The sequence below is a fragment of the Odocoileus virginianus genome, chromosome 26 (genome assembly GCF_023699985.2).
Source record: "Odocoileus virginianus isolate 20LAN1187 ecotype Illinois chromosome 26, Ovbor_1.2, whole genome shotgun sequence".
NCBI classification, from domain to species: domain Eukaryota; kingdom Metazoa; phylum Chordata; class Mammalia; order Artiodactyla; family Cervidae; genus Odocoileus; species Odocoileus virginianus.
The window spans coordinates 33663557-33675953 of NC_069699.1; the positions used below are offsets into that span (position 1 = coordinate 33663557).

At 41.0% G+C, this 12397-nt stretch overlaps 1 protein-coding gene across 1 annotated transcript in view; it reads left to right on the plus strand.

Moving 5' to 3' along the window:
- ADAMTS9 (ADAM metallopeptidase with thrombospondin type 1 motif 9) overlaps positions 1–12397 on the plus strand; it is a 163727-nt gene that overhangs the window by 52020 nt on the left and 99310 nt on the right. The window contains exons 13-16 of the mRNA XM_020882915.2: positions 3777–3958; positions 4048–4184; positions 5825–5942; positions 6192–6287. Coding sequence (XP_020738574.2) covers positions 3777–3958; positions 4048–4184; positions 5825–5942; positions 6192–6287 — 533 coding nt within the window. The remainder of the gene's footprint in view (positions 1–3776; positions 3959–4047; positions 4185–5824; positions 5943–6191; positions 6288–12397) is intronic.

Consider the following 12397-nt stretch of genomic DNA (forward strand, 5'->3'; position numbering starts at 1 on the left):
TTTTTGTTCAAACCCATTTGCAGACCAAAGTTTAACTTTCCGTATAGGTAGAATACACCTACAATGGTCTTTGCAAAATTCTCCCAGAGCTTTGGCCATGCAGCATTGTGCGTTTTCTTTGTATATATGATTCAACTTGCCTGTGCTGAATACAGTTACTTTCATAGTAATTAATCAGCAATTTCCGTAAGTTCTTTCTATCCCTATTTGAGAAATAATATTTTAATAGTATCTTAATAGTTGGAAAATGTGACATACTATTTCTAAAGTTACATTTCCTATAATTTTCAGTATTTGCCTATGGGGGAATAAAACTCCCACTCAGCTAAATTATTAAATTAAAACACGAATTTTTCCATGAAATTTAGTTGTCTAAAGCCCTCCCCATCACACAGTCCATGCAGATTCGGTAGAGATCCTATTGTCTAGGATATTTTTTAAAAGCTATATATTTTAAAGGGTGAATTTATACTCATGCATAAAATACCATTTGCCTTCATACAAAAAGCAAATAAAGTCATAGAATGAGTTTTGAGATGGGAAGAGACCTGTGTCAAGGCTCTGTGGGAGGGAGGCCAGGTCATGGGCTTTGGGTCAGGAAGGCCTGCCTGGTCTCTGTGTGTCTCACTCAGCTGGCATGGGAGCTTGCCAGGTTAGTTAACATCTCTAAACCCAGTTCAAGCAAAGGTTCAGAAACAAGGGTGTCACTACCTACTGCACAGGATGGCTGTGCACAATCAGTGACCTACCTTGGCAGGTGACATTGGTGCCTTGTATGCTAGACCAGCTCAGGGGTCAGCAAACGTTTTCTGTAAAAGGCCAGATAGTGAATATCTTAGATTTGGGGAACATCGGCTGTCTGTCCCTACTATACAACTTTGTGATTTAGTGAGGAACATATGTTGATAATATGTAACATGTGGGTGTAGCTATATCCCAACAGAACTTTCATTTATAGACATGGAAATTTGACTTTCATATACTTTTTATGTGATCCAAAATATTCTTTCTTTTTATTTATTTCTAAATTATTTTAGACTGTTAAAAACTATTCTTAGCTCACTAACCGTATAAAAACAGACAGTAGGCTGGATTTGGCCCATGGACTGTAGCTACAGACACTTGGAATAGCTTAACAGTTACTGTGTGGGTGGCCATGTTCAAGTGCTTCAGATCTGTTAACCGAAAAACCCTCACTCAGCCCCATGAAGTAGATATTAGCATCATCTCCCTTTTATGGGTAGGGAAACTAAAGCTTAGAGAGATTCAGTGATTTGCCTAAGATTGCACCGTTTTTAAGAAACAGGGCTGGGGTTCAAACCTTCTGTTTCGAGGGTCTGTATATAACCTTCAGCAGTATTGCCTCATACATGAAGTGTTTTTTATGTGTTCTTTCTTTTTTTAAATATCAGTTATAAAAAGAAATTTAAAAATGCTCTTTTGGTACTGGTCAGAGCAAGCAAAGGTGAACAGTGTTACTATGTGAAACAGGAAGCCACCTGCAAATGTTAACTATTTGCTGCTCTTGTTCAATTTCGAGTCAGAAAAGACTTTTTATATAAGAGAACTGGAAGAGAAAAATCAACTGTAAAATAAATTATTTGCAAAAGGGAAGAAATATGAGTTACTTTCAGGCAACAGGTAAATGACCTGATGGATCCCATTGTAGTTAGTTGGAACATTAAAAAAAAAAAATTCCACGAAGTTTGTTTCAATTTGAGAAAAAAATTGAAAGGGATCTTCCTTATAAATGGAAAAACAAATTTTACAGCTATATGAGCCTGCTCTGTTATTCATGTGTCATCAGTGATATTTTATGCATGAGACTAGGTTGCTTTGGTACTGAGAGAAAAACTTGGTATCCAGGAAACCAAGACTGTATCTCTACATGGTACCAAAAAAGAAAAAGACAGGACTTGGGGCTGTAGCTGCTGAGTAATGAAACAGAAAGAGCACAGAGGGAGAATCTGGGAAGCTTGAATTTCAGTCTGGTCTCTGCTCTTTTGTTAGCTGTGTTACCTTGGGCAAAGTCCTTAACTTCTCTGAACCCTTGGTATATAAGTACCTCACCTGGCTTTCCCTTGCACAAGATACGTGTGCGTATGGACTAGTCAAGCCTACAAGGCAGATGTAAACCACATGGCTTAATGGAGAAACAGTCATACATAGATGTTGCTGGATTATGTGCTGTTTTGCATCCCTAGATACAGCCTTCATGATAAATGACAATGAATACTTACCATACTCCTTATTGAACTCTTCATTTATAACAAGGCTTTCAGGTGAATGGTATCATCTGTGTTTACTTGGGCAGAACGAAGCTCACAGAGGCCAGGTAGCTCACACAAAGTTGCCCAGCTTGTGACTGCAAAGCCCATGCTCTTAACCTCCCTCTGCACAGTGGAGGGAACATGTTTATAAGAGCATCATGCACAGGAAGCCCTTGCTGAGACTCAGCACTCAGCAATACCAGTGAGACCTGACTCACCTGTACATCATAGCTCAGATGCAGTACTCAAAACAAACTTGATCAGATTGGGTTGGGTTGTGCTGAAATATGACGTCATAGTTGCTAACATTTTTAGGCATCTGCTGTGTGCACTCATTTTAGAGAAGAGGAAAACCGAATCTGTGGGAGGCTGAAACATTGTCTCTAGTCTCAGAGTGAGGCTGGGGCCACGACGGGAAACCAGATCCAACTCTGGAGCCTTACCAGCTCTGCTAGACTGCCCTTGATTCTGTATTTATGGTCATGGATAGAGTTCCCATTTCCCAAGTCCTAGTTTAACAAAAGAAAACAAAGGGGGGAAAAAAACACTTCTTGTTGTCTGAATTACTCTGAAAGATTCACTCTAAAGACAAAAGGTAGAAATCTTTCAGTTTGAGAGGTGCCTTAGAGTAGCTACAGTATCCAGGCTGCTCTAGCTGTGGGTGGGTGAGTCTGATTTCCTCTGATTCTGTGATCTTTCCGTTTCTGTGATGCACTTGGCAAGCTGTTGACCGTTGGGAGATGGGTTATATAATTTACTCTCTGGGTCACATCTGGAAAATCCATGAGCGGGGTTGCATGCTGAGATTAAATTGTTCTGTGGTGCTTTGCAAGGCATCCTCCATACTCTTGTCACACACACGTTAATGAAACCAGTACAGTCTCTCCTGCGTCTCCTATTAAGTTTAGTCAAAATATGAGCACATCCTATTCCATCTTATTTGTAAAACAAAACAAAAAACAACAGTCATGCAGGGAGAGAGAGAGAAAGAGAGAAGAGGGAAAGAAAGAAATGGAAATGGAATGGGGCAAATTTTAGGATGGTCACCCATGAGAATACCATGGTACAGAGGTAGACAGGAACATTCCAAGTACTCATTTGTACCTTTTCTTCTTCTGTGTCATTAAAGGAGTGTGGATGTTCAGGGCATGGAGGATAGAACATGACCTGATAGACCCCAGGTTTTATATTTCAAACTTTTAAGTTAGATGCTCTCTCATTTTATCCTCAAAACTGCCTTACCTTATCAGAATGGTGCTTTCCCATTCTACACATGGAAGGGTTGAGGCTTGCAGACATTCAGTGACTTGCCCAGGGCTAGACATTTACTGATGCTGAAGGCAGAATACAAACCCAGACCCCCAGAGCCCTTGTCCTGGCCACTGTCACTGACCACTTCACATTTGCCTCCCTCCAAGACAGGAAGCCACATTATAACATACAACATTATAATACATTAGAGAAATACAGTATAATACAGTCTGTGTGTTCTTTACCTTTCATCAGGCCCAAAAATGGTGGCAAGTATTGTGTAGGGCGCAGAATGAAATTTAAGTCCTGCAACACAGAGCCGTGTCCCAAGCAGAAGCGAGACTTCCGAGACGAACAGTGTGCTCACTTTGACGGAAAGCATTTCAACATCAACGGTCTACATCCGAATGTGCGCTGGGTCCCAAAGTACAGTGGAAGTAAGTTCATCTGGGGAGGTGCCCACAGCTGCAGGCTGGCACAGGGTCCAGGCACGAAAGTCACGTCTTACGGTGTCTCTCCTGTCTAGTTTTGATGAAGGACCGCTGCAAGCTGTTCTGCAGGGTGGCAGGGAGCACAGCCTACTATCAGCTCCGTGACAGAGTGATAGATGGAACACCGTGTGGCCAGGACACCAATGACATCTGTGTCCAAGGCCTGTGCCGGGTGAGTCCCAGATGGTGCGCTCTTCACTATGTTGTCCTGCTGCCAAACGGTGATGTGTAGCTTCCTTGATACAATAGCAGCTGCTTGTGTCTGTGCATTATCTTCAGGGCAGTGGTTCCTAAAGTGAGGTCCTCAGACCAGCTTGAGCACCATCTGATTCTCTTTTTTTTCTTTGTTTTATTTTATTTGATTTTTTAAATTGCAGTGTAATTGATTTATAATGTTATACTAGTTTCAGGTGTACAGTACAGCGATTCAATTATATTTATCTCTCTGTGTGTGTATATATATCCTTTCTTTTCTCTCATTGGTTGTTACAAAACATTGAGTGTAGTTCCTTGTGCTTGGGCTATATAGTAGGTCCTTATTGATTATGTATTTTATATACAGTACTGTATATCTGTTAATCCCAAACTCCTAATTTATCCCTCCCAGCACTACGTGATTCTGATGCATGCCAAAGTTTGAGAACCACACTCTTCTGTGGGGGCCTGCAAGAAACTTCCCTGTGAGGAGATTTTAATTGACACTATACACAACTTCTATACCTTAACCATTGTGCATAAGGTTAAACCCCAAAGCTTCCTGACAGCAAGTTTTAGAAATTGAATAACACTTCTGGCAGATAGTAAGGCATCAAAGCACTGATTTCTTGAGGTTTGGCACTATTTTCCTGTTCTCATTAGTCAGAAATCATTTCTTACACAGCCAGGCTCTAGGATGACGCATTTGTTCCTTGCGAGCAGTCCAGGGCACATTGAAGCTCTTCATTGGTAGGATTTGATGAAAGAGTCTCTGAGCTTCACCCAACTCCTGACCACAGCTATAGTGAGGACTTCTTGTCACTTCATGCTAGAGCAGAACATGGAGTTTCTCCTCAGAGACTGGTTCATTCGAAGGAGCAAAATAGATGAGAATGTGAACTCCGCCCTCCTGGTCTTCTGGTGGTCACCGCTGACGTTTTCAGACTCTAGTCTGCTCTGCTGCGTTGCGTTAAGGTCGGAAGACAGTGAAGAGGCCACTTGGAACCTGAGGCCTCAACCTGGCAGCCTGCAGTCATGCTTGAGTCCTCCATTCATAGCCAGTGTTTAAACGGGGGATTTCACATGAAATCAGATTTTCAAGATCTTGGAAAATTGAGAAATGTCAACACTAGCCTCCTGTTTCTGCATGGCAGCAGTATCCTGGATTAGACAGCAACTGCTACCTTAAGATGGGGTGTGAGCTCTTTAATGGGATAGCCCTCAGCCACTCCTTAATTTTTTTTTTCCCATTCCTGAACAGTTATTCTCATTTACTTTACTTACTTGTAGGCCAGTGCTTCTCAAACTTTAATTTCTAAATGAAGCACCAAAAATCTTATTTACATGCCAGGAAATATACTCTGACTCCGTGAATCTGGGAGGGGCCTCAGATTCTGCATCCCCAACATCATTTAGGATGCCCATGGCTGCTGGTCCAAGGACCACATTTTTCCGATAGCAAGGATAAAGACTATTTGAGTTCACCACGCTTAAAAGTTTACAAAGACTTTAATTTCTTGTCATTTTGAATGCCCCTCTTTCAAAGAAACACATTACCAAAGAATTTATAACCTCTCTAATACTTACCATGTATTTCAACTGTTTTCTTTTTAAAAGCAAGCTGGATGCGATCATGTTTTAAACTCAAAAGCCCGGAGAGATAAATGTGGGGTTTGTGGTGGCGATAATTCTTCATGCAAAACAGTGGCAGGAACATTTAACACAGTACATTATGGTAAGAATTTGTTCCTAAGAACTGTGAGAAGAAAAATAGTCAAACTGTTAACATTATTAACCACATGTAATATGTAAAAGTATTTGTGTAAAACATAAAATCAGTCTTGTTAAGGTATATTACCCATCTGGCTATAAGATGCCTAACAGTGAGAATTCTGATATATTCCTTTGTCACCACCCTTTACGCCATGCTTAGAGAAAATGAACCAGTCTGTGGAATGCTCAATTTCTGCTCAATTCTTTTCAGGTTACAACGTTGTGGTACTAATTCCAGCTGGTGCTACCAATATCGATGTGCGGCAGCACAGTTTCTCAGGGAAATCAGAGGATGATAACTACTTAGGTGAGATGGGTGCCCCTACCTTTTGTAGGAATTCTGGCTCCTTTTCCCTATAGCATGTAGAGAGCTTTCAGATTTAATGTATTTTCATAAAAGACATTGATTTTGAAACTCATTATTTTATTTCTCCTTCATACATTATACCCTCAGTATATTGATTTAAGAGTCGTGTAGTGACACTAGTCAATATCAAGGAATTGACTCTGGATCTTAGAAAATAGAAATGCTCCAAATCAAATTTTGAAAGCACCAGCCTTGTAAGTTTAGCATAAAATCATTGCTATCTTTGAGTCATTAAAAAAAAAAAAATCTGTCCTTTGAGTAACTGACATGCCAGTGTTTTCATAAAGTTGTTACTTAACCAATAGCAGACCACAGGTGGATTTATTCAATATTTCATTATGCCTGATCGTTCCAAAAAGTTGTATACTGGCAATATTTTTCTTAGGTCATTACTAACATGGCCCATCTTGCTATTCTGTAGGTTCTCCATCCTTCTCTCACCATGGCCAGGATCATGATTAATTCAAATTTATTCCTGTTTTCTAACCACAACTCACCAGGAACTCTGTGTTCATTTTTTTTTTTTAAGCTGGTGGCTCATCCCAGTTCCACTTCAATTTATTATTTTGTAAACTTCCATAAGTGATTAGGAAATTCACCCAATCATTTTTAATTTAAAAAAAGGACATGGGGACTGGGATAATGACAGAAAAGGATTGAGCTAGTCACTTAGCACAACCAGACTCTTCTTAGCTATGAAAAACAGCAGGAGTTGCACTTAGATCTAGAAGAAATCAAGGCAGTCTTGCTGGGCTGCCAATTTTTAAAAGAAATGAATGGACTTTCTTATAATGCCCAGGCAGGGACTCTACTTATCCATCTTGAATGCATCCTCTATAGAGGCTCTACAACAAATTCCTCTGTTGTAGCATTTTCTGCAGTGTCTCATTGTTCATTCTGTCAGCCACTTATTTAATATGTGCCAGGCTCTGTTCTAGGCATGATAAACAAACTGAACAAAAACATTAACAAATAAAAATCTCTCTTTCCTTAGAACTTACTTTTTAGTGGGAAGAGATAGATGATAAACAATAGCTTAATAGATAAGCAAACTATATTCTGTTAAAAGGTCATAAGTAAAATTAGAAAATACAGGAAATCGGGATACTGAGGGTGGAGCAGGAACAGTAGAATTGAAAATACTTGAATTGTAGCAGGCGATAACGGATATCTTGGGAAGAGCATTCTAGGCAGAGGGAATAACCAGTGTGAAACCCTTAAAAGAGTAATGCGTCTGGTTTGTTCCAAAGATAGAGGGAGGCCAGTGTGGCTGGAGCTGTGTAAGCACAGAGGAGAGTCCTAGATGAATTTAAACACGTATCAGGACTAAATCAGAGAAGGCCGTATAACTGTTGAAAGAACTTGAATTTTAAGAGACAAGGGTAGCTACTGGATATTTTGAACCACGGACTAGCATGATATAGTTGTATTTATATTTTTGAAAGAGTACCCTACTTATTACATTCAGAATGGGGGGATGGTCAGGGGGAAGGGTACACAGGGTAGAAACAGAAAGACCGGTTAGGAAGTTATTGAAATAATCTAGTGGGTGGATTGAATATGCTATGTGAGAGAAAGAGAAGGCTCAAGGGTGACTCCACAGTTTTGACCTGAGCAGCTGAAAGAATGGAGTCACTATCAACTCAGCTGAGACTTGTTTCTTATATATTTATGTGACCACTGGTGTTTTAGGATCAGAAGCTGTGATTTTGTATCTTTAGCTCAAGATCTAAAGCCTTTACATAATATGAACTGAGTATATGATGGCTGAGTTATTGAATAACCATTGTTCACACCATCTGTACTGAGTACCTACCATTAATGGGGATGGAATTATGATGGAAATACATAGAATCTTCCTTCTTTTATTTGTTTATAATTTATTTCTTTCTTTATTTTTGGCTGTGCTGGGTCTTTGTTGCTGTAAGGACTCTTCTGTAGTTGTTGAGAGTGGGGGGCTACTAGTTAGGGTGAATAGGCTTCCTATTGCAGTGGTGGCTTCTTGTTGCAGAACACAGGCTCAGGCACAAGTGCTTCGGTTGTTGTTGCATGTGGGTCGGTAGTTGTGCCTCCTGGACTGTGGAGCACAGGCTCTATAGTTGTGGCTCACAGGTTTAGTTGCTCTGCAGCGTATGGGATCTTCCCGAATCAGGGATCAAACCCATGTCTCCTGCAATGGCAGGGAGATTCTTTACCACTGAGCCAGCAGGAAAGCCCTCCTTCTTTTAAGCATGCATGCTAAGTTGCTTTAGTCATGTCCAACTCTGTGCAACCCTATGGACTGTAGTCAAAACAGGTTCCCCTGTCTATGGGATTCTCCAGGCAAGAATACTGGAGTGGGTTGCCATTTTCTTCTCCACTTCTTCTTTTAGGAAAGACTATTAAATCTTTCTTGGAATCAGTTCTCAGTGGTCACATCACCTTTTCCACACCCTAAATACTCAAAGGAGTGGTGCCTTTTAAAACAGTTAACAAAGTTCTTGGGGATCCTTTTCAAATTATTTTTGGGGAATCCCACATTTTTCCTTCAACCACCGTACAAAATGGGTCAGGCATTTTTCTTCGTGGACTGAGTTATAAATTAGAGCCTGTGACTGCTGTGGTCTTACTACTTCCTAATTAAATCCAGCAGCATTGCATGCAGCCTCCTTTATTGGTTAATTTCCTGAGAGCCAAATGCCATGTTGAGCCGTTCCTTTCTTCTCCTCAAAAAGGAAAATATTCTCCAGTGTTCTTCTCCTTCTGGGGAAAAATATCCTTTCAAGCAGTGGCCTTAGTTCAATTCATCAACCAGGTTGGGCACCTAAATTAGGGAGGACCTTCTGATATCCTTTTATGTCTCACTAGAGGTTTCTTAATCTCCTTGTAAAGAATGAAAGCAAAAGTAAAGATGGTCTGTCATCTGGGACAGGCAGTTTGAAGTAGTCGTGGCTCTTTAATGGAATATTACGGGAAAGTTACCTGTTGGTCAAAGAACGTCTCTTTGGAAGCAAATGAAAAGTGCAAGCAAAGATGGCACATCACAGTTCACCAAGTGTGAAGGTTAAGACCTCAGAGCCTTTGAACCTTACTGTGGTTTCTTAACAAGTTAGGAAGAGTATGATGTTGTTACCAAATCTGGTGTGTGTGAATGTTTACTCTGGGTTTGAAGGAAGGCACGGCAAATGCTCTAAGAAGATTTTACAGCCCCGAGTTGAGTCTTGCTGGAGTCGAGCCCCAGCTGTTGCGTTGCTGAGCAGTCATCATCCTTATCCCTCATACTTTTCTTTAGGGTCAGTCAAGCCATACTCTTTTTGCATGTGTTGGTGAAGAAGTAATTTCCAGGAGAGAGGGCCTTTGTAGCCGCCCAGCTCTGATGGGTGAAATGGGGGGGAAACCAACCCAGGAAATTAGCTCCCTAATCGCATTAGTGGGAGGTTGGGCAGTAGATGGTTGTTTTCAGGAAACTATTTGTTTCACAAGGTACCGAAGCAGAAAGCCTCCGTGTCAAAGGTCGTCCTTTCAACATAGACCCCTCCCTCCAGTTGGGTTAAAGCCAAGTTGCACCCAGTGCTGCCATCTTCGTATTTCTTTAGGAGAAAAAAGGAGTTATTTCCATGGTGTTTATTTGTCTCCAGGATACTAACCTTTGATGAATGTTGTCAGCGGGAAGACAGGAATCAATTCAGTTCAAGATAAAGCAGGAACTCCATTTCACTTGATGACTCCTATCTCCTTTCCTACTCACCATTTGCTAGGATAAAGAGCATGCAATGAAGGGTGAAATGCCCCCAAGTCAGCACAAGCATGCGAGGAAGCCTGGAGATGTTGGAAAGGGTCCCCAGAATTAACCTAGGATAGATGATTGCTCTTTGAATACAGACAGAACTGGATTATCGCTTAATTTACAGAACTGGCCTTGTGACATCTCATTTCCCCCTTTTCATTGAAGCATCAGCTAGGTAGCTAGCCTTCGACTCCACTTGAAAGCACTGGGTGATTTTGCTGGCAGCACATCCTGCCACTGCCATGCAAGTGCCCACATCAGGAGGCAGCCTTAGGAGGCCTGAGGTGCCACAGAAACAACCTCATCTCTAACCAGTGACCCATTGAAACTCCTGCATCTTGCATGACTGGTGGGTCTCATGCTGCAGGAGCTGCGGGGAGACGAGGTTGTCAGAGGTTTATACTGACAGGAAAACAGTTATTTGGCTGAAAGCTCTCTGTTCTTCTTGTCACAAATGTCAGGTTCAATCTGTCACTTGTTCTTTCAGCATCATTGATTGAGCACCTACTATGGGCTGGGATCTTTCTTAGGCTTATACAAAGCACCTTTTGACTTTACTTAAAGAGGCTCATGCAATCTAGCAAAATCAACAATTTAATTTTTTAAAGAAAATCTATAGCTGAACATATTTGCTTTCAATTTGCACATAAGGTAAAGAATGCCTGAAATCATTCACTGATTTCATGGACATTTGTTAGCTTTCTTCTTGAAAATACTGGTGGTTGACAGGCTCTGGAGATAGATTTCCATGATTAGAAGTCACTTGGCCTCAGAAAATATTTTAATAATATTTAAGTCATGCTTTTCTTATCTATAAATTAAGTGTCTATAAAAGTGTGATGAGAAGACAGTGCATTTGAAGGCATTTTGATCTGCCAGCTACCACATCCTATATGCATTATCTTGTTCAATATTTACAACAATTCTATAAGAAAGCTAGGCTTCCCTGGTGGCTCAGACGGGAAAGAATCTGCCTGCAACGCGGGAAACCCGGGTTCGATCCCTGGGTCAGGAAGATCCCCTGGAGAAGGAAATGGCTACCCATTCCAGTATTCTTGCCTGGAGAATTCCATGGACAAAGGAGCCTGTAGGCTACAGTCCGTGGGATTGCAAAGATTCCAACAGGACTGAGTGACTAACACTTTCATTTTCACTTTATAAGAAAGCCGTTATCCAGAGGAAGAAACTGAGGCTTAGAGAAGTTGAGAAACTTCCCCGAGGTCACACAAGCAAAGTGGGACGAATTAAAATCCTTATGAGTCTGATTTCAGATATTATAACTTTAACCACTTCAGTTTATTGCCTCCACATAGAAAAATGTATAGCTGACCTGGGGATGAACATGACTGGAAGTCAGGGTTTATTGGTGGGAGTGAATGGTGAGGTTGGAAGAATAGGTCAAGATAAGAGAGTGATGCTAAGGAGTTTGAACAACATTCTGTTGGTAGTAGGGACAATCAAATGATTTTGAATCAAAAAGAAACCAAGATCTTGGATTGCCTTTTTTAAAAGATTATGTTTTTAAAGGCTTTGTTTCCTGTCCACTGTCTTCCCAACCATTTCAAGTGAAGGCATCTTACTGTTCCCTCAGGGCCAAGAAAAGGCTTATAAGGGTAGAAATTCTGGTAGGTGAAGCACTGCTTTAGCGACCAAATTTGATGCAGTTCATTCTTGAGCCTGCAAAGAATAGTCTTTGCATCCATGTAGTGCCCAGTGGGGTGAACTCTGTGAGTTCCCATGTCTACAAAAACAAGCGCCCTGCTGCCACTGAGGCACAGAGTCTATTCTGAGCTACAGCGCAGCCTTCATTCATTTCCACATAAGAGTTCGATATCTAATTTCCCTAAATCCTCTCAACCTCTTCTGCATATGCATTGCTTCTGGTCTGCATGGTGAAAGACAGGTTAGGATGTGGCAGGTACCTGGGATAACTTGGCTTCTTCCCATCCCAGAACCAAGACAGATGTCACTTAAGATGCTGAGACTTGATGCTGAAAAGAAATCCTGTTCTCCATAGTTTCTTGAGTGACTAGTACCAAATGATTAACATTGGTGTCTGGGAAGAAACCTATTTGCCAACTCTGAGTGAAGTTTCCACTTTCTTTTATTCACCTAAATATTTACATGGCCTTTGTGTTTTAAGGGTTCCCTCCCTGCTGAGATATGCTAATTGTGTACAACTTACAAAAGAGAAGGGGCCTCGTTCTAATATTTTGTTCAGAGCTCAGATGTCTTGTAGTTCTGCTTTCTTGAGTACTTGTTACATGTCAGGCTCAAAACATGG